At 44.5% G+C, this 23,517-nt stretch overlaps 1 protein-coding gene across 1 annotated transcript in view; it reads right to left on the minus strand.

Annotated features, from left to right (window-relative positions):
- Nucleotides 1-23,517, minus strand: part of LOC138296994 (adhesion G-protein coupled receptor F1-like) — a 113,335-nt gene that overhangs the window by 33,624 nt on the left and 56,194 nt on the right. Inside the window, exon 5 of the mRNA XM_069236511.1 lies at nucleotides 16,562-16,609. Within this exon, the coding sequence (XP_069092612.1) occupies nucleotides 16,562-16,609 (48 nt within the window). The remainder of the gene's footprint in view (nucleotides 1-16,561; nucleotides 16,610-23,517) is intronic.

Genomic DNA, 23,517 nt, shown 5'->3' on the forward strand with positions numbered 1-23,517 from the left:
TGTGGTCTGACCAGTGTGACTTTTAAAGTGACCATGGATTCCAATTAAACAAGGCTCAAGCCCACCCACACCTGGTTTTGACTTTCATGGATTACATTTCTAAAATCAAATGAGATTTAAGGATTACATGAACATAGAACAGGGAAGGATCTGGACTCTTCCCTAACTTGTACATCCTGCTAAGTGTGAGATCTTCTGTACTGCAGTTTTCACATGAAGATGAGGGACACCACATTGATGCTGAGGTATCACAGCACGTTAGATATGGTTACTGTGTCTTTCTTTGGGCTGCAGCATCTAGGCACTGCACCTCAGTGGTATTCTACCTGTAGCCATCTTCACTAACTTTGAGCAACCTGGATATTTCTGAGGTGGAAAGAAATAACACTGCCTTTATGGTGAGGTCCGTGTTTCTTTTTTAAATAAATCATTAATTAATTTTTCCTATGAGATCCTTATATCCTTGTAAATGCTCACACTGGCTTTTCATATTTATTTCTATTTCTGGTTGAATATTATGTGTCAAGTATAAATAACCCTTGAAATCTTGATGAAGTAACCCCACATCCATCACAGATTTCTATGAAGTTGAATCACACAACAACAGTTCTTCCAGAATGGAAAAAAATGTGTTAATCAATCGCGCTTATAATTTTTGTTTCACTATTGAGTCATTTAATTTTATATTTTTACCTGTTTACATATCACTAGACAGATTACTCTCAAACTAACAACCTGATTCAGATTTTCTTTGCTTAATCATCTGAATTATATCAGCGCTAACCAGAAAACTGTTTATTTTCATATAGTTTTTATGTTGCCTAGAAGAATATACAAAGATTATACACTTTTTAGGTCGAGCCTAGTCAGCACAGGCGCTGTCTCTGCGAGACACGCTGTGTTCAGTATAAGGGCTTATGCCACACCCACTCCTGCCATTCATTCCTTGTTGTGTTTGTCTTAAATGCTTCACTTTTATTGGTGCGTTGTGCTAAATGTCCCTCCTTTGCACGCTAAGTTCCCGCCCAGGGACCATTAACTAAGAAAACATTTTTGTTGGCCATCACACTACGTCACACTTCATCCAGCGTGTGGTAGCCCCGCCTCCCTCCTGCCATCTGGTTTAGTTTCCTGTTTAATCCGAGCTGTGATCCTCTCTCCTCCCGGCTCGGCGCCAGGCTTCGTGTTCGATGGTATGTTTTTTATTAAATGTTGAGCCTTGTTTTCGTTTTGTGTCTCTCCTTTGCACTCATGCTCATGGCGGCTATGGCGCTTTGAATCAGCTTACTTATGTTTTACTTTTCATTTTCAATTTATGTGGCAAAAAAAGTCCAGTTAGGAATTTACAACTCTAAGAGGTCTAACTCGAGCAAACGTGAGACCCATTGCACTGCAAATGCTTGTTTCTCCAGTCAATCCCTGTAAATTAAAAAACAAATCCTCAATTTCTGGGATAAATGTGTTTGAAATTAGATGTAATGAAAAGGAAAGTCTGACTAAGATGCTGGCATTATCCCAGAGCACACATGTTCCTGTAATATATATGCAACTGGGATGAATGAAATAGATTACAGTGCAAACAATTCTATGTCTCATTTAAGAAACACTTATCAACAACTACCAACCACTAGACCCTGGGAATGGATCACTGAGAATGAGAGATTCATTTAAAGTCTCTGGAGGAGTTTCCATCTTAGTGGCCATGTCACGGCTGGTCTGCTGTATCTAAGGATTCCCATGGTTCAGGGTTTTTAGTAGATCTAGGTCTTGAAAGTCCAGCTGCCCTTTATGAACTATTGCTTCTAATATAAACAGTGTGGGCTTTGGATCTGCCGCTTCCAACCATTGGCATTTATCAACCTGCTTCTGGCTTGAGACTTTGTCAATCACATAGAAACACAAGCATTAGTATGCTTGATGGAGGTGTCACAGACAAGAGTCAAAAACTGCTGTAAACTAATTATAAAGTATAGTTTTAAGGGACAGTTATCCTCACCCACTTCTTGTGGCATGCCTCATCATCAGTTATCGCCTTTTTATCACCATTTGTTTAGACGTGGAGCAACGAACACCATTGGTCTAAATATGTCTACTTTAACTACATCCAATATATGCTTTAGGTCAGGAACGCCATGATTTCACAGAAGGCTTCAAAGCCATTTGTCTCTCAGAATAGCTTATATAGGGCACAGAAACAGGAACAACATTTCCTCGTCTAGCCATTTAGTACAGTTGGAGCAATACATGGTCTTGCCTGAGGAGGAACCCCATTTGTAAGTGAAAGTTTTCTAAGGTAAAATATAAAATTTATATTAAATATACAAGGGTTTTACAACTATGTCCATTCCTGTGTGCCCGTTGTCTCACTCCAATGTGTTAATGCTTCATGCTGTCGTTGTTTGGCTACAGCAGCATCTGAGCACGCATGCCCAACCCAAGGAAATATAAAGATGGTGGCCGCAAGAGAGATACAAATTTGAGCTGCCACAGACTTGATTAAAATCATTTGAAAAAAGACTCTAAAATTCAGAAAAGAAATCAAGAAAGAAGCTAAGATAAAATTGTTATGCCTCGCCTAACTGGGACCACAAGTTCTCTTATGAGGACTGGAACTGTAAGGCTTTGCAGGTCCCGCTCATTTGCCTTGAGCAACAGAATCCTTGCATCTCGCGTGCCTGCTAGAAACACTGTTAACAAATAGAAGACTTTGAGGAAAAGAGATACACTTACCAGCAGGTGACACTTTTACTTCTTGAAACAGCACTGTTATGAGCAATAGAACAGGAGAAAGAGATTTACAACTGGTGTGGTTATGAGGGCTGGGAAATCTGCTGGTCATGAGACAAAACAACATGGTTTTCAGTAACAAAAACTATGGCAGTATTCTATTTCCTGTGTCCTCAGTACTGGTTTCCTATATGAAGGCTTGAAGTCTGATCCTCCAATATGTCTCAACTTTCAAGGATTCATCTTTGTCATGTTCTTCACACACCACATTCCTTATTCCCTTGTTTCTACTATGCATTTTCTGGTTAGAATTCTTGAGATAAAAATTTTGTTAGTCTATTTAGTCTTGTCTTCTGAGTTATAGTTAGAAGTCTTGAGTAACTATTGTGTTTTTTTCTATTTTTGCTTCTGTATATTTTAAGTGTCTTTTTCTGCAAGTTACTTGCTTTTTACCTCTCTTAAGTCATTCAACTTTGCCCCATCTTAATGAACAAACGTGGTTAAATAATCAATTCTGTCTGTTTCTTTTTTCTTTTTGGCAATTAATTATACAGACCACCGCGGAATAAGCACACCAGGTTGTAATCAATGATTTCATACCTCTTGAAACTAAGTACTTTAAAACTTAGGTTAATAATGTAAAGCAATTGCATAATTAACTAACTGTGCATCTCTAAGTATAATCACTCATATAAACTGTTTTTTTTACAAAAACAATTATAATTATTATAACAATATTTGTGTGAAATAGGCAACTCTACTGTTTTTCCATAGAATCAACAGCCTCTCCATAAGTATAATTATGATTACTGTATTCAGTTTAATCCTATCTTTCCACCAGTGCTTAATTTGTAAATTAAGAGGTGCGGGTGCTCAAAGCCCTTCTCTTAAACACGAGGCTGCTGTAATTAAATCTGCCAGCACTGAATACTGAGGCAGCGTAATCCTGAAGCCATCTCGGGCCTCTTCAATCCATTTACGGCCACCCCTGCACTTTCAGCTCATCCTGCAACTTTCTACTTTCGCCCTTTATGACCCTTTTTAGTTTTTCCTTCTTCCGTCTTTCACATATGTGTCTTTTGCTCGCAGCAAATGCTTGAGGCATAAGAATAAGCCCCGGCCCTCACACATAAGTGCCGGTGATCAGCACCGGAATCAACAAGCACAAATTAAGCACTGCTTTCCACCCACATGATGTTAATCTTTGTCCCATTGTCATACTCATATGAACTATGTGGCATTGTTAGACATGTGAGGTAACTTATTTTTATTGTCATATATATACATCGTAGCTTTCACACAAAGGGATAATTTAATAATGCCCCTATTTACTGACATTTTTGCCATTTAGATGTGGGTGGACCATAGGTTTGGCTACAGAGTTGTCTATTCCATCACCACGAAAGGCAGACATCTTCGACTCTCCAAAGGAGTAATGGCCATCGTAGAAATGGCTATATATACAACCACCCAATCAAGACGGAAAGACTTATAGCCATTTTTTATTTTCCATCACTGCCAGGAAAGCCCTGCCGATGAGGGGTAGTAAAATGCCAGCAATGCCCCTCTCGCCATGGGGTATAACCCCCATGACAAACAGAGCGTTTTATTAAAAAGAAATCCTATTTTGGGATTTCCTCTTTGAAAGGGAAAAAATAAAACTGCTTCATGCTGATGTAGCAACGCATCAAACACTGAAATGCATTGGCAGGAACCGCCATGACAGCAGCTTCTGTCAATGCATTATAAATGACCGCCTACTTGGCAGCCGTTTATAAATTTGGTGGGCGGTCCCTTTGCCAAGGGAACGAGTAATTTACTCTGATCCACTTGCGGAACGATCGGCCATTGGTCACATTATCAGTTAGGCCCTATGGCTATTATTGGGCCACTGTGCCTCATTTCTTTAGCACCATGCATACATAGTCATTCTTCCATTTTTATCACAAGTACTTTTTATTTAGTTTAACTTATTCAATTATTTTATTTAAGTAAGGGATCCTTTTTTGACATTTCAGAGCCTTTTTTCAAGTGATTGGAATGGTGTCCAGGGTGGCCCAAATTTGTAGATTCCTTGTGGCCGCCATCTTTATATTTACTTGTGTCGGGCTAGTGCGCTCATATACACGTATAGCCAAACGTGGACACTTACTGCTGGAGTCAGAGATATTTTAAGGCATGGACAAAGTGGACTCTCGCCCAGGGCCCCAAGCTTTTGGGGGAGCCTTCGAAAGAGCCTTCACAACTGTCTGCCAGAGTCATCTGATTTATTCTGACAGTCATGTCCTGATAACCTAGAATACTGCTTGAAAATAGATTGGGGTCAGTATGATTTCTTTCTGCTAATTTGTTTTAAAGAGGGAGACTAGGTGATACGGGAGTTTGTTACAGAAATGTTGTGGGTATGGTTGTTTAGCCCAAAGCTTCATCCATAAAAAATCATTAATTTAGAGCATTACAATATCGTACTCATGAGTAAAAGGAGGGTTCCAAATGTACTGTTTTTAATGACAATATTTCAACATTGAAAACTCAAATACTACTGTTTTGCCTTCTGGTGCATGTGCTCTAAGTACTAGATGAAAAAACATTTGTTGGTATATTTTTATATGTTGTTTTTGTATACTACTTCTACTGCTTCATGTTTCAGCACATCTAAATGTCTTCTGTCACAAGATCTTCGAACAAACTTCATTTCAGAGAGCACCTTAAACTAGAACTCAAAATTTTCAAGAGTCTATTCATATAAGGAAAGACAAACATGTAGTCCTCATGCAAGTGTGATGCACAGCTGTTCTGCTTTACTTGCTTAGTCTTTGTAACCGTGTGGAAGAAAGCTTGCATAGTGCCTGTTGATGTACAGAACAAGTTCTGCATGTGAAAGTAGCATGCAGCACTATGGTCCCTGATGTATCTCATTTGTGTGAGGTTTGCTTTTGGTGATGCTTCAACTCTTGGTACATCTTCCATGTGTGAGGAACTTTGCAGTACGGCTGCCCAAATTAGTGTGAGGTGCATGAGATAGGACTTTGCAAAGTTGATCTTTACTGTGCTAGACCAAGAATGTATCTGAGAGAAGCCTGCACGGTTCATATGTCCGCGGTGTCCAAAGGAAGGTCTCACTGTCCCGGCCAGATGTTCTTTGGAAGTGATGTCTGTACTACTCGTGTCTGGGCCGGCGAGTGATGTTTCCTGCTTGCTTGCACTCTCCCTGTGAATCTTGTGAAGAATGATTACAGAGCTGATGCCTTAGTTTGTCTCCCTGATAAAGGGGAGCATCCAGAATTCATCAGATATACTTTCTGCATTGCAAAGGCTGAGAGATTATGTAGCATGATGTGCTTCTCTGTGAGCCCTTAGGTGGTAACATTTATGTAACCTGCCGGATAGGACGGGTGTCTGAAGTTTGAGTCTGCATCATTTCCTTAAAAGAAAGGATAACTTTTAGTAATACTACTCAGCCTGTAAGTTGTGTGTAACTTGAGGGAGACCTTTCCTTTGAGATGCTTGGGCGTGTATGAGGCTATAATCTGAGAGAGTCCCTGCAGTTAAAACAATGAGGGGCAGATTTATGAAAAGTGGTGCTGCACTATCATTTGCCAAACTTGTCTGGATAGAAGAGGATGCCATACATTCTCCCAGCTCATGGGACAAGGTCCCTGCAGGGCTTAGAAATGCCTTATGGGCCAGGAGAAAAGTGGCCGCAAAGCAAAGCGGCATCCTCAAACTCCTGTCTCTTCTCCAACTTGGAAAAGATGCTGGTCATTGCATGAAAACTGCCATACAGCATCATCACCTGAAATACATATGGAGGGCTTCTCTTTCCTCTTGTTGTATAAATGCAGGAGCCGTGCAGTGAGCAAAAGTGCTGCAGGCGGAGGCCATTGAGTTCATGTGTACAGGATGAAGTGCAGGTTTGTCACACTCCTCTCTACTCTACAAATAAACTAATACACTAGTAGGAAATAGCCTATGTTGTGTACTAAAGACATTACAACTCATCTCCTCTACCTCAATATGTACAATGTGGTTTGAAGTATAGTTTAAACGCAGGACCATCTCACCCCCTTCTGCGAGTTAGTCAGTAAGACTGTGAAACGCATGCGAGGAAGTTGCTGTCTGGGATCTAAGACTGTACAATCTGTGTCACCAAGACAGGTGGCTCAGAGACCTGAGTTTAGATCACTGCAACCTGAGTAATTGCTACCTGGGCCTTTACAACATATATATGATTGTGAACATCTTTCCTGGGTGGAGTCAGGGTCTATGTTAAGACCCATGCAAGCTAGGATGCGTATGATTTGTCTTATATGGACAAAGCTCAGTTTCATAAATTCAAAATCTTTGACATCTGAGTTGATCCCAACTAGTGAAACCTCAAAAAGGTGTAGAATATTTGGATGTTTACGTTTCTTATGTTTGATGGGTTGTGATTGTAGTTCTTGTAAATTTACTTTTGCCCATTGTTGTCCTTCTTGGTTAAAAAGGGATGTAATATGGGGAATTGCATCTCAGAGATCTGTAATTGCTACCGCTTATCAAATGGAAATTGTCCAAATAGGGGGGCCCAGCATATGCTTGTAACTAATCCCTCAATACTCCTTAAGGTGACACTGACTGTAAACCGCCCTAAAAGGGGCGTAAATGATCTGATAATGGATAATAAATTCAGAGTTGTTCCGAAGAGGTGCCCCAAAATTCTTAAGATGTCCTTGGCTTGAGTGCCACACTCTTCATGTTTTGTTTTCACAGAAATCTTGCAGGTAAATAAATAAACAGCCTTTCACCCTCTGCAGCTAATGCACATTTAGAAAAAAAGGAAAGCTTCTTTAATGTCGGAGGTCACCGTGGACCAATTTAGTTTGGCAACTTCATATCACTTGTATTTTGTAAGTAGTTCTAATGCATTCTTTCAGTAAAAACCCTTACCCCGTATCCGTGGCGTGCTAGTTAATATCATCTTCTGGCCACAAAGCATATGCAAACTTTTTTGGTATTCTTACCCAATCATTCGCCATCTTTTCCATTTATTTCTGCAGACAATCTGATTATGCCAGTTTCACAATCACCAACATATTACCTGATCATATCGGACTCTTGAGATGCAAGTGATCAATTTTGTACCAGGCGTTTTCATGTTTCAAATGGAATTGCTCAAGCATTGTAGCAGACTGACCTGCATTCTGGGTGGCCAGCCTCTCGGTAGTTTTTAACAGTGCCCTCCTACTTGAAACTATCCCTGACTCGTGGAAAGGTTCCACAGTTTGCCCCATCTTCAAAGGAGGTGATCATCACCAACCACATGTCTTTCTATAGGATTTTTAAACATTTTAAATATTAAGAATTGATGAAATGCTGAAATCAAAGTTTAATATTTTTCTATAGCTAAAAGATTTTAACTCAATACCTTATTTCTGTCAGACATTAATTACCGCATAGTGATATTGTGCACATATGTAAACTGCAAGGAACCAATAGAAGTTTTCTTCCAACATGTAGGAGACAATTTTGCCATTTTTCTGTCTGGCACCCGTACGGTGCACATGGCAGGCCAGCACAGGAAATGTGGGGGCAGAATGACTTAAGAGTGCAGCAATCTCTTGCCAAGTCATTCAGCTGATGCTCCACTGAGAAGGGTTCCTGCATGACAGAGCCAGGGTTGGTCGCATCATCATGAAAGCTGCCATCGCCTGATCTCCAAATGAGGCAGGGGATGCCATGCTACAACCTAAATAGGAATTTGATTCTACATTCTAAATAACAATAATAATACCTTTCTTGCACTTGTCTTTATATGATGGACCCAGCAGCCACATACTAACTTCGGTAGCTCTATCTTTAGGAAACCTGGCCTACCCACTCCTGCGGGTGCTTTAAATAGGCCATCTGCCCCACCCTCAACATGGGTTGCTCCTGTTAAGACTGGTACAGATGCTTTTGTGTATATCTCTTAGATGGTTTGAGCTCTGCGGTATGCGCTGTGGTCCCACTCCTCTGGGTGAGGTGGGTTGTTTCAGATGTTTGAATAACTTCCACATTGTGACCCTGCTGCGGAAATGGTCCCAAGTTTGAGGTAGCAAAGGAGGGGGCTTGAGACCTAGCACAGTGTACACTAGACCGCTGTACTAAAACTAATGGTTTCATTCTTTAGAGGTGATGATTGGGGTGTACTTACAGTTATGTTGGAAAACTCTAGCCCTGGTGAGTATCTGGGGCCTGGCCTGGGAAAGGCAGGATTTCACATTCAAAATAAACTTTACTTTGAAGTAGGCCTACTTCAAAGGAGAAATTGGGTATAAGAAGGGCACCCAAAACCACAGACTTTAGATCACTTCTGGACATCAAGAGGAACCTCTGCCTGGAGAAGAGCTGAAGAGCTGAGGGAAGTGCTGCCCTGCCTGTGAATGTGCTTTGTGGAGCTATCCTGCAGTTGCTGCTTCTGCCAGAGTAAGAGGGCAAAGACTGGACTTTGTGTGCCTTTCATCTTGTGAAGAAATCTCCAAGGGCTTGATTTAGAGCTTGCCTCCTGTTGTTTGAAGTCTCAGGGACAGCAAAGACTTCTCTCTGCCAGCACCTGGAGTCTCTGGAGAGACTCCTGCTCTGACAAGTGGTGGCCTATCCAGTCCCTGGGCCCTTGAAAGGAAAGCTGGTGGAAATCCAAGGAAATCGACTTCGGATGACTTCGGACCGTTGCCGCTGCTGAATCCGGTGACGCCACCTGCGACCGACTGCGTGATCGTTGCTGGAACGCGATGACCTTCACAGGCCCGATGCCGCTGCGACACCGTGGAAGTCGCCGCACCATGTCGTTACCGACGCCGCTCGAAGTGCGCGGATTGAACATTTCGCACTGATGCCGCGATCCCGGACTTCGCGCATTGACTTGTTTTCACTCTTCACCAAAGGTACTGTACTTGGGGTTCTACGCGACTCCGTGTCTGGCGCCGCTGGTGTTGGCTTGTTGGGAACGACTCCGTCATGACGCCGTGTTAACACCTCATCGAAGTATTTTTTGTTTCTAAGTGCTATTTTTGAGTTTAATCTTTAAAAAATTCATATCTTGACTTGTGTATGTTGGATTCTTGTCGTGTTGGTCTTGTTTTGTTTAGATAAATATTTCCTATTTTTCCAAACTGGTGTTGTGTCATTTTGTAGTGTTTTCATTAAGTTACTGTGTGTGTTGGTACAAATACTTTACAACTAGCACTCTAAAGTTAAGCCTACTGCTCTGCCAAGCTACCAATGGGGTAAGCAGGGGTTAGCTGAGGGCGATTCTCTTTTACCCTGACTAGAGTGAGGGTCCATGCTTGAACAGGGGGTAACCTGACTGTCAACCAAAGACCCCATTTCTAACAAAAACCCATTGCAGGAGTAGATTTTTAGGACTTGCTACAGGCATCTTTAGCTTTAGGACTGCCTTATATGAGCACATCACACAACCTCCCTCTGTGGAGAAAGATCTCCCAACCCATTGGTTAACCTCACTCTGTGGGCTGCTTAAATCCGCATGTCTGAGAATCCTTCCTCTAAAGACAGACCTGATGTCATGCTCAAGGCACAACCGTGGCAAGACCGTTCACTCCCCACCGCACCCAGAGATCATTACACCCGGGGTTGTCTGACCTGCTGAATTTCATAAGGTACTCCAGTAATGGCCTGATGATCCTTCACCTTAACCACTATTCTTTATCACCAGATATGCTCTGCTTTTAGCTACTATGAATATTAATGCATCTCCTACCATTAACACCTCTATATCTCATAACCTAACTGTTGTTTGAAAGCCACTTTAGTCACTACCCACTCTGTCTCTAAGCATGCTGCCGAGGCCCCCTACATCTTAGCACACAAAGAACTGGATAATTAGCCACATAGGCACGGATTAAGGAAAGGTCCAATTCTTCAATATTTGATGCTACCTTTCTGACCACCGAGAAGAAAGGCGGGGCACGCTTGCTATTTTTACCAAAAAGCATTTCTTGATAAATCAGATCTCCTGACTCCAAACTAACCCCAAATGCACATTCGACTTCTTCTTTAACGGTCCTTTGCAGTGAAGGGTCTGAAAACGTAGGCCCATATTTATACTTTTTTTGCACCACATTTGCGTCATTTTTTGACGGAAAGAGGCAAAAACTTACAAATTAGGTTATATTTTGTAAGTTAGCGCCGCTTTTGCATCAAAAAATGACGCAAATGTGGCTCAAAAAAAGTATAAATATGAACCATAGATTGCAATTTTTCCCTCAAACTTTCTGACCTTCATTTTATTAAATTTACTCTGTCTCTCTCACAGAAACCTTCTGTTGTGCACCTTCAAGAGACTAGAGAAAAATGTCACCCAGCAATGTCAGAGGATTCATAGGCAGGTCCTTTAATATGTTCCATACTGAGAATGATCTACACACAAAACATAAGCTCTACTGTAACACCATATCCTCTGTCCTTGACACTCTTTCTCCAGTGTTGGCCCTCTTCACACTATAATGAGAAGTAAAATGCACGAAATATACTGGGCAACGCATTTACAGCCCAACATAAAAGCTTGACTATAAAGACAACCTCTCCTCAGAGGATCGCCACCTTGAAGTGTTTGAGGACTGTGTCTCAGTGACCTGGAGAACTATGCCAGTGGGAGTTTAACCTCCTGGCAGAGCTGCCTAAACCAGACACCTCAAACAGTAGAGACCATACAAAGCTTGATCCACTGGTCCTCCAGGGTGGGGGTTGACCACAAGGCTAACAACTTTGTCCCATAAAAAGCATTTGTAACAAAAACAACAGCAGGGACCCCTAGAGCCTCTGAGCACAAGGGCCCATGACAGACAGAAGTGTAAGTCCTTTGTTGCTGCCCTACGTGCCAGTCCACATAACAGACAGTAAGTAAGTGTAAACGCAGCCTATCTACATGCAACACGCCCATCCAAGAACCTTGCCGCTATTTACTGCACACATAAAATCTCTGATGTAGATAAGAAGCGAACAGAACTTTTTAAGATGCTCAATGAGACATCTCAGTATAAGAAAACCTAAAATCCCAGTTTGTGCTATTGATGCTTTCTTTATGTTCAAAATTGATGATATTAGAGCCTTCTAAGAATGTTTCCATTCATCTAGTTCTCTGATCCGTTCTATGCAATCTTGTGAGTCATGGTCATACTTCTTGATCAGTCCTGTCTCTCTGGAACTAACAAAAAATAAATATGTCAAATATGTCTCTCCTCGATTCTAGTCTGATTTTTACCTAGGCTCATCATTTAGCTTTTCTAATTCTTGAGGTTCTCAAATCTTTACTCTTGTCTGGCATGGTCCCTGATTTTTTAAGATGGGTATGATGGTTCCAATATTTAAAAAATGGGGTTAGGTGTAACATACATCTAGATGATGAAGAAGGAGATTTAAATAATGCAGGCATTGAACTTGATCTGTCTTGTTCTTGAGGGAGAGGATGCGTTGCATTTTATCAGTGTAAGTGAGGATGTTGATGTTGTGAGAGTGGGTGATTCTGGCTAGAGGGATCATGTATGCGTTGAAGAAGGTCAGGCTTAGGGAGTCTAATTGCAGAACTCTGCAGTTGAGATTGCGGGTGTCCAAGGTGTATGGTTCCAGGCTGACTGACTGGGCCCTTCCAGTTAGGAAGGAGAACATCCATTAGTGTGCGTGCCCTTGAATTCTGACTTTTTGTAGGCAATGGGTAAGATGGGGTGAGAGACGGTGTCCAAAACTGTGGAGACGTCCAGGGTGAGCAGGGCCGCTGTATCCCCTCCAACCAGAGTCATGCAGATGTCATCTGTTGTGGCAAAGAGGGAAGTTTCTGTGCTGTGGTTGGGTCTGAAACCAGACTGAGTGGTGTCAAAGAGTTGGTGGTCACTGAGGTATTTGTGAGGATTCTGTGGATGAATATGTCTAAGGCCTTGGCCGGGGATGGTAGCAAAGAGATCAGCGATGAAGAGTTCAACACGGGTTTCTTCAGGAATGGGAGGACAGCTGCATGTTTCCATGTGTCTGGGGAGGTCGAGCAGGAGGTGGAGGTGATCAGAATGGGTGTGAACGTGGTGCTGATAGGCTGCAATCCTCAGGTGTAGACATGAAGGGGTCAGAGGTAGGATTGGTCCCTAGAATAGATTGACTTCATGGTGGCAGAGGTTTCTTCTGGGGTGATGATGGGCCATGTGGTTAGCTTTGCTTCTATGGATAAGGTCAGGAGGCATTTGCTGAGGTCTGTTGGATCTGGTTGTGGGTTGAAGTTGCTGTAAATGGCGGTGATTGTGTTGCTGAAGGATTGGGAGAGATTGTTGCAGAGGTCCTGCGAGGGGATGATCAAGGCAGAGGCGGCCATTGGTAAGGTGAAATCCTTCAAGATGGCAAATATTTATTTCCTTCTGTTGGTGCTGGCTTTGATGTGGTCTGGCAGAGCAGCACGTTTGGTGGCCTTGATCATTTGGTGGTATGGTCTCAGGGAAGATTTGAATGTGCTCCTAAATGCAGTGTCCTGGCTCATTCTCAGTTTGTGCTCCAATTGTTTGTTGTGACATTTTACCAGTCTGACTTCCTCCATAAACCAACTGGCCTGAGGTCCATATTTTGTTTTATTGCTGTGTTTGACAGGGGCAGAGAATTAGCACAGAAGTGAGCCAATTGTTGAAATTCCTGATTAATTTGAGAAGGCTGTTGCTGTGTTCGGGTTGGTGGGTGTTCAGAGCGGTGCTCCAGTCCTTGTCAATGATTATGTTCCAGTTTTAGGGGACGGGTCTGGAGGTTGTGTGTCTATGTCAGACTGGGACAGAAATGCTGAGCTAGACAAGGGTGTGATCTGTCCAGGACATCGGTATGGAACTGTCAACTTGGCTTGAAGATAGTGAAAATAGGCGGTGTCTGGTGATGTGAGTAAGTCCCTTTTACTCGTTGGGTGAGGCCCAGGCTCCCAAGGTCTTTGATGAGTACTTTTGTGATGGGATCTCTTTTGGCAGGGATTAAAAATCCTTTGGCTTCTTCACTAATCCTTAACCCTTCAACAGCCTCCCACTTTATTCTGAGAAGTACTGGAATGTCAGAAAGTAGTCTCTGCCATCATGATACTGCAGAACAGTGGTAGCAAGATGAGTGGTATGAGTACCAAAGGGCAAGAGAGGGGCTGCAGCTGGCAATATTCGACCCACCTAACTGATGTCCATTGATCAAGTCCATTCACCACGCTAGTTAACCAGTTGAAAAGGCAGCTCATCTTTATCAGTGGTTAGTGTCAGGGCATCATTGAGTGACAGTGAGACAACTTTAGTGTTCCCTTCTCGTTGTAAAGCAGCCTGTTGTGGCCTTAAAAAATATTGTTCTTGTTAACAATGGGGTCTTTAGTTGGCAGAGGTTTACACCTTTGTCCAAATAGGGATCACAATCCTAGTCAGGGTAAATCACACACAATCTAAATTATCCTGTGCCCACCCTCTGGTGGCTAGGCACTGAGCATCCAGGCTTAACTTAGAATGCAATGAGTAAAGTATTTGTGCAATAAATCATACAGTAACACAGTGAAAGTGCCACAAAAATACACCACACAGGTTTAGAAAAATATATGATATTTATCAGGTTAAATTAAGGTCAAAACGATAGAGATACAATAGGCATATGTTGAAATATCACTTCTGCAAGATTAATAAGTCTTATATCTTAAATTTCAACAGTTGTCTCTTGTGTGCACAAAGTACCTGGTTTGTGTCAAAAGTGTCACGCACGAGGACCGCAGAGAAGGAGATGCGTTGGATTTCCTGGCGCGGCACAGATGATGCGTAGTTTCTTTCCATGCTGCAAGGGGGTTTGAGTCGATCACTGTGATGTGGGAGTCTTTTGGTGCCCAGGGACTATGCAGGGAAAATCCTGGGCGTGTGGGACGAAGTCACAGGCGTTGCGTCGATCCTGTAGGCAATGCATCTAATTTCCTGGCGCTGCGTCGATTCTTCACTTGGGAATTTGGGCTGTGTCATTTTGGTTCGGCTGTGCGTCAATCCGGTGGGCTGTACATTGAAGGTCCAGCCGCAAGGTAGGTGCTACATTGATCCTTCACTCAGGAAGTCAGGCTGTGTTGTTCCGGTTCAGCTGTGCAGCGGTTTTCTCATTGCAAGGACGGCTGTGCATCGTTTCCAGCAGGCTGTGAGTCGTTTTTCAATACAGAAGGAGTTTCCTTTAAGAGATGAAGTCTTTTTGGCCCTGAGACTTCAGAAACAGGAGGCAAGCGCAATTCAAGCCCTTGAAGAGCACTTCTTAGCAAAGTCAGAGGGCAGCAAGGCAGCAGGGGAACATCAGGCAGCAGTCCTTCACAGCAAAGCAGTCCAGATGAGCCGTGTGGGCAGCCAGGCAGTTCTTTTTGACAGGTGGCAGGTTGAGGTACAGGAGTGTCTGAGTTGGTGGGGTCAGAGACCCAGTTTATATGCCCAAAAATGCCTTTGAAGTGGGGGAGACTTCAAAGAGTGGTTTTGAAGTGCACAAGTTCCCCTTTCAGTACCATTCTGTCTGCCAGGGTCCCAGTAGGGGGTTTGGCAGTCCATTGTGTGAGGGCAGGCCACTAGCCTTTGAAATGTAAGTGACAGGCCCCTCCACTCTTCCAGCCCAGGAAGACCCATTCAGTATGCAGATGAGCGCAGGTGTGACTGAGTATCCTATGTTTGTGCTTGTCTGGGGGAAATGCACAAGGGAGTGGTCAACCAACCCAGCCCAGACGTGGATTGGAGACAAGCTTTCTAAAAGTGGCATTTCTACAATAGTGATATAAAACCCAACTTCACAAATAAACAGGATATTCTATCGCCATTCTGGCCATACTAAATATGACCTGTTTACCCCTTTCTGATCAGGATCTACCACTCAAACAGTATATGAGGGCAGCCGTAATGCTAGCCTATGTAAGGAGCAGGCCTCACAGTAGTGGAAAACGAATTTAGGAGTTTTCCACTACCAGGACATATAAAACACACAGGTACATGTCCTGCCTTTTGTCTACATAGCACCTTGCCCTATGGGTTACCTAGGGCCTACTTTAGGGGTGACTTACATGTAGAAAAAGGGGAGTTTAAGGCTTGGCAAGTACTTTTAAATGCCAAGTGGAAGTGGCAGTGAAACTGCACACACAGGCCTTGCAATGGCAGGCCTGGGACATGGTTAAGGGGCTACTTATGTGGGTGGCACAATCAGTGCTGCAGGCCCACTAGTAGCATTCCATTTACAGGGCCTGGGCACATGTAGTGAACTTTACTAGGGACTTATAGAGAAATTAAATATGCCAGTTGGGTATGAGCCAATGCTACCATGTTTAAGGGAGAGAGCTTATGCACTTTAGCACTGGTTAGCAGTGGTAAAGTGCGCAGAGTCCTAAAACCAGCAAAAACAGTGTCAGAAAAGTTGAGGGACGGCAGAAGAAGAAGAAGAAGTTGGGGGATCACCACCGTAAGGCTGTCATGTCTAATAGTTCTCTACAACCTTTTGGAGTTGTTTAGCGACCACCACCCCCAGCAGTGTGCTCTCATGTAGCAGGTTCTGCATTAGGTGGTGATCTCCTGGTTTCAAAGGCCACTAGGAAGGAGTTTTGAATCGAAGGAGACCTTTGGTCTGATAAGTGGAATACACACAAGGTTGGGCTGATCCCTGCTCCAATAACAACCGTTTATTCGTCAAAAGGAGTTTGCTGAGCTTCATAGACTGTCAGATGTTATTGATTGCAGGAATGACATGGCCCGTGGTGGTGCACTCTGTGTACTGTACAGTGGTATCAATTGGTGGTACAGTGTTTGACTTTGGACACATTGTCACATATTGTTTACGGACTTCTTCATAACTTTGTACTCACGATTGCTCGCTCTGGTCGTAGATGTATTTGTTGATATTGCTGTTGAGGCTGTTGAGAGAAAAGATATATAAATATAGAAACGTTTCAATACGATCCTTTAAGGATGAAAACTTCAAAATAATCTTATTCCATTTCTCAGTTTTCCTTGGCACACTTTACAAAGCGAATGCAGAAGAATTTATTTCCTTACCCTCACTAGAATTTTCCATAGGACATCACATGAAATAAAGTTATGATATGGATCAATAATCTACTTATTTATAGATGAGCATCCCACCTTCTGGTCACTTTTCAGCAGTCAGGGACATATTTATGAGAGGCTTGCGCCACTGGAGTGTCACTTTTTTTGACACTACAGCGATGTAAGCCTCTTAACCATATCTATGAGGCCGCACAAAGCCACTTTTCATGGCTTTACGTGGCCTCATAGAGATGGAGTGAGACAAGGCAGTGCAAGTCGTTGAGTCGCCTAAGATTGTGTTCCATGGGCGTTCCATGGGTGTTCCATGGGCGTTGCGGTGCGTGTGCCCACCAACACACATGGATTTTGATGCTGCCATAGATTTACTTAATCACGTAAACCTGGGGCAGCCAAAACTTTACACCTCCCAGGGCAGGCGTAAAGAGGAGAAATGTTTTCATTTCTCTTAGATTTTTCCACTTTCCATGCAGCATACCGCAGCACACATAGAAAGAGGAAACCACCTCTCTGGATTGTTTTTGTGCAGGAAGGTGTCCTTTGGTGCACAAAAGCAGTCCTGCATGCAACGCAGGCACCCTTGTACCATGGCTTCATAAATACGGTGCATTCCTGCCCTTTCACATTGGCGTAGGACAGCAAGAAGACTTGCATCACTGCCCTACACCAATTCCCCATGAATACAGCCCTCAGTGTCTGTTGTCCTCACCTAGAACGTGCCTGTCCTCAGTGAGAGAAGAGCAGGGAGTGTCTGACAGGGAGAGACCATCGAGCCTGAAGCGGAAGGGGCACCCGTCTTAAGGTAAAAGAAGCATTGATGAGGATGGTAGAGCCTGGAGCATCCAATTATGTGATTCTTTTCACTCTGCTTACCTGACAAGTTTCCAGTCGCGCACACGGCGGGCTTCGGGGCACTACAGTGTGTCAGATTCACAACAGATCAAATACACACAAGGTGGGGATGGACCCCTGCTCCAGTACCAGCCCCTCTTGCAGTGAGGCCAGTGTGGCCTTCGTCATCAGACATTGTCAGAGGCTTCTGAGATGACGTGACCTGGGACAGTGTTGACTGTACTCCACAGTGGCATAACCTAGGGGCCGCAACTCCTGGGGGTGAAGTACTTTCAATGAATGCACACAGGACTCATTCATGCCTATTGTTCACATACGTCTCTTTTTACTATTCACTCACCTTTTGCTACAGTGGTTGAAGACGTGCTTGCTTGTGATTCTGTTGTAACGTTAAATGAAAAAGAGATACAAAGAGAAACATGTTCATATTATTCGTTTTTAAGTGAAAAAAAGTTCAAACTATTTTTGTTCTATTTTCTACTAGTCTTTAGAATGCTGTCCTAAAAAGTGCTCTGTAGAATTCACTTACCTGCCTTTACAAAATGTTCTGTAAAGCGTCGCACTAAATAAAATAATGCAGCATTTTGTGTCCTAAGCATGTATTTTATGATATGGTTCATTGTTGCATTTATTTGTAAGTCCCATAGAGAGGTTGCAGGCCTTTTTCAGGTCAGGTTTCAGCAATTCAGGTCTTGCCTTTCTGATCTAGAACAAAAAGTATGTGCCTGTGCGCTGAAGTGATTAATTTAGGGTTACACAGCACTCATTTATGGGGACTGTCAGAGTCCGTTCAGAGGGCCATGGGACAACCAGGACCTACTGGCCCCAAACGTGGTAGTTGAGGTCTTTTATTCCTGAAGTTCCAATGCCTGGCCTACTATGGGCTCTACATCTGGGCCACGTTTCTCTTCAGCCCTTGTCTCTCAGTGGTAGAGCGGGTTAGGCAGTCGAAGGCCTGGAGGGGGGGGGGGGGGGTAGGTGCAGGGTGAATACAGTCTCACAACTCAAAAGACATCCATCAACCCTAATACATGATTGTCCAATCAAATACATGTTTTTATGCAACAGTAGTATTTATATACAAAAACAATGTACAATATGGCACACCAGAAACAATATGCATAGACTTCATATGGCAGGCACACTAGCATTACCCAGGTCACCTCTCAAGTACTACTTCAATGTCGAAGGACTATGGTTATTCCCCATTTGCACGAGGTGACAACTAAACCGGGCCCTCCTAATGAGTTCAAATCTTTAATGGTTTAGGGAATGTCAAAGTGTCCCAGCACCCCTGGTTGGTCAGTCAGAGCAGGTTTCCCCAGAGGTCTGGTGTCCTGGCATATAGTCTTACCCCGCTCTTCTCACTAGAGTAGCAGTGCAGAGAGTCTGAGGCCCTCATTACAACTTCTGTGGTCTTTCCCCAAGACCGCCGAAGCTGCGGGTGCCAGTATACCGCCAGTGCTGGCGGTATATCTGGCTCCTTATTATGACTTTTCCGCTGGGCCAGCGGACGGTAACAGTGTTTCTGTCCGCTGGCCCAGCGGAAAAGTCACATCAATATTGCAGCCGGCTCGTAATAGAGCCGGCAGCAATGTTGATGTGCAGCAGGTGCAGTAGCACCTGATGTGCATTTCACTGCCTGAAATTCAGGCAGTGAAATGTGCGATGGGGCTGTGCCTGGGGGCCCCCTGCACTGCCCATGCCGAGTGGATGGGCAGTGCAGGGGCCCCCAGGGACACCCCAAGTCCCCTTACCGCCAGCCTTTCGATGGCGGTGTTTACCGCCATGGACAGGCTGACGGTTGGGGTTTATGACCACCAGGCGGAAGCCTGGCGGTATGTTGGAGGGGACGGCGGTATGGCCGTGAGTGTGTGTTTATGCTTCGGTGCTACATAAGTCAGGATGATGCGGTCAAGGTGTCAGGCATCCAGAGCGCTCCTCCTGTCACGCAGTAAGTCTTCCTGAGTCCAGTGGCAAGTCTTGGGAGCCTCTAGCTTTGGTTACTTCAATCGTTGCTCTTCCTCTGCAAATGACAACCTGCTTCTCCTTCATTTCCGCATGCAGTTCCAGGACGACGGTCTTCTCACTTCATCATGGCTCCCCCCAGACAGACAGGGATTGGGGTCTCAAGAGCGGACACAGGGTCACTGCCCTGCACAGGGAAACAGCCCTCCTCTGTACTAGGGCGATAGAACCTCAATCTTCAATGCAGCCACTGCTTGGCAAATGGGGTCATGAGCAGCACAAATAAAGTGACAATCCTCTTTATATCAAAAAGCTGCACAGGGTGACAGCCCTTTTCTCATCACAGCGTGGCACCAGGGTGATGACCCTTATTCTTCTCTGAGGCCCCCACCTCACATGCGGGGGTCAGGAACAGAGCACACGGGTGAGCATCCCAATCGGTGCGGCATTCCTGATGGACCAGAATCTCACACTACACTGCTTGGATCCACTCAGCAGGGTCTCCACTGCTCCTTGCTCCCTACAGGAGATCTCCTTCTCACAGGGCCCTCAGGTCTTGGGTCGGACACAGACTGGTGTTCCAGGCTCCAGAGTGAGTGTTCTTGATGTCCAATCACCCAGCAGGGAGGCTGTCAAACCCACAGGCCCCAGTCCTGGTCACAACAGGCAGAACTCATGCTGAACTGCTCCATGCTGATGCAGAGCTTCAGTTTGGCAATTTGGAAGCCTCCAGCTCCCCTTTTGATAATTTGTTTACAGACACAAATGTGGTTTAGTGTCTCAGTCTTTGAAATTTATATTACAGATGTTGCTCCTTTTGAAATGCCCTCTTCCCCATCCTGTCCTTTCACTGGGAATAAGTTTATCAAAGTAGAATCAACTCCTAGTTTGGTAGCCTCACTGATATATATGCTCAATAAAGGGTTGCCAATGGGCCCCAGCCCTACTCTTTATGTTTCCCTTATCAGCCCCATCTCCTGTCTGAGATGTGCTCAGGCTCCTTTGACCAGGGACCTCCTCTAGAATCAAAGAGCCCTTTTGGAGTGTGGGTCTCACCCAGCTTCCAGGACCATAGCAATCCACAGAGCTGATTGGGGGTCTATTCTACCTCCTTATGCTTTCTCAAGCAGATCCTGGAAATCCCAATATGTAAATCATAGGACTCCATACACTCTACCACTCTCATGCACACATGCATCATTAGGTGCTGCATGCAGACATGTGTGATGGCTTCCATATACTGTGCCACTAACAGGCACACATACATACCAGTGAGCAGTACACACCACACGCGCTGGTCTCCATGCACTGCAGCCTCAGACATACATACATGACAGTGTGCTGTGTACCCACATGGTCACAAACCTCCATGTACCACATCCAAAGGCACACATATAACAGAGAGCTATTTATCAGCATGCATGCAGGCTTCTATATACAGCACCTAAAGGCATACATATATACCAGTGCTCTGTATACCAGCATATGCGCTGGCCTCCATGTACAGCATCCCCAGGCACACACACATACCAGTGCGCTGTATACCAGCACGTGTGCAGGCCTCGATGTACTTCACCTTGAGATGCACATACATACCAGCATGATGCACGCAGACATGCATGTGCTGGCAGCGCTACATCCATCCTGATGTAGGCCATGGGGGAGTTAAGTACACATCAGCCAAACTTTATTCGACTGGGGCAATAGATGCTACTCCCATGATGCAGGTATAAAAGTATTTTCTGATTGCTGATTACTTAATACAAAATGGTATGATGCCACCCCCGAGCTCTTTCTATTTCGCTCTTAGTAAAGCCAGTAGCCCCTTACCACCAGGAGGACAGTGTGGTGTGTGCTCTCCCAGTCTTCCTAGACTGCAGTCCGCGAGACAGGCCTAAGTCATGGCCTACACTTATGATTTGTGTTTTTCCCCAGCCAATAATTGTTACCAAGGACCCAGCTTTCACCACAACTGGGGCACTCAGTGCAGGAGTTCACACTTACTACCATATAAGGGACTTTTCCATCCCAACACCGACTAGCACCTGTTTTTCCTCATCAGACTTTTAGGTGAAGTGGCAGGGAGGGTCTGGTGGTGGATGAAAGAGGCATGAAGCAGAGTCAAGACTATGCAGCCTTGGTATTCAGCACCACAACATTTGATAGCACTGGTGGCGGGCTTCTGAGCAAAACTATGGGCCCTGGCACCTGTTCTTTTCAAATTAAGCACAGTGTGGCTGACAAGGGTTACACTCACTTAGGGAGAAGAGAAACCGAAAATAGGTCAAAAATAATTATGGGACTCTGTCTGTTTAAGTTTCTTTTATGAGATGTAAGTGAATTTGCTTTCTTCAGAGTAGATACTTGGTCTTTTTTTGTAAGGAGTGTCAAAAGGAAGATGTACGAAGTTGTTGAATGGAATAAATCAGAACCTGTGCGGTGAAACTATTGGCAGAATGGGTAATTCCTATTACTAACTCTTTGTCCCCAGGTTATTGGACCATTTTTGTGTCAACAAAATTATTTTGTATGAGGTGGTCTCACCCATGTAATGTGGCATGCTCCACCACTGGCAACCTTATCCCACCTTGGTAAGATGGTACTACCAGGGCGGACTCAACCCCAATTAATGGGGGAGTTCTCCAGATATATTATTTTCCTGAATAGTACAGGGATCCAGTTCATATTAAATTATCCTTCAGTGTGTGACACCTCAGGTATGATTACAATGTGAATAAACAAATTACTAGATAGATGGCTCTATCATCCTTTGAAATTGCCAACGTGTTTCTTAATTAACTTCAGTTAACGCTACCCTTCCCTGAACTGTAAAATCTTACTACCCCTTAACCCTACCCTTCCTATTACCCTAAATGTGACGAGGATGCTGAGGGCAGGGCCGGGGGTAAACATGTGCACATATTAGGGGTGCCTGAAGGGTTATAAGGTGATAATTCCATGCACTATATTGAGTTCCTGGCTGTCTGACCCTGAAGCCGCTAAGGGGCTGCCTGGTGCATGGTTGAATGGGCTCCCGGAGTTCCTGCAAGACCCCTCCATCTCACCGTGTGCCCATCCATCATCCATGGTAGCCAAGATCCTCATACCCCTTATACCCCTTGAGTACCAGATGGGGGAGAGATCTGGACCTTTGGACCCAGAAGGAGGGAAGGAGCACCAGAGACAAAGACCAGGAGAAAAGCTGGCACAGAGAGACAGTGGAACATGCTCCCTGCAAAGTACACCACTTTTGAGGCCAGGGGACCTGCTGAAACTGCTCCTTCTGGCTAGAGCTCTCCACTAGGAGTAAACTGAGTCCAAGATTGTGCACAATGGGGCCAGAGATATTTGCCCCCTCTGAGCGACAGGGCACATGGGGCTCCGCTGTGATTTCAGAGATTGCCCGTGGGGTCGGCCAGGGCCTGAGCGTTGACCCAAGGCTCATAAATAATATATGAATCCTGGGGGGGGATTTTTCACAGAGACCCAAGACCTCATCTCTGGATCCTTGCCATGAAAAGCAAACAGAGGAGCACCATTATTCCCCACCCCCAACAAAGAGAAGATGGGCCCTGGCCCTCATCTCTAAGTCCCCAAAGCCAAGAAGACCAGGGGAGCTCTTTGGCACTCTGTCCAATGATAGTGGGATTGCCTCCCTTTCCTGAGCCAGTTCCTGGGGAGCAGGATTGCCACAGAACACAGCACGACCTGCCGACATGGAATGTTCAGGGGAGAAGCAAGTTGTTTGCTTCAGCGACAGTAGAGGAAGAGGCCGGCTGGAAGGCAGCTGGTCTGGGTAGGCGGGGTTGGGCTCCCAAAGGTGCCTCCAGTAAAAGAGGCCAGGCAGACTGCCCGGGTGTGACCGGGCACCCCCAACATAAAATAATGAAAAATAAATCGCGGGGTACAAGGTCATCGACAAAATGCGTCCAGAGCC

This window comes from Pleurodeles waltl, chromosome 5, assembly GCF_031143425.1.
Source record: "Pleurodeles waltl isolate 20211129_DDA chromosome 5, aPleWal1.hap1.20221129, whole genome shotgun sequence".
NCBI classification, from domain to species: Eukaryota; Metazoa; Chordata; class Amphibia; order Caudata; family Salamandridae; genus Pleurodeles; species Pleurodeles waltl.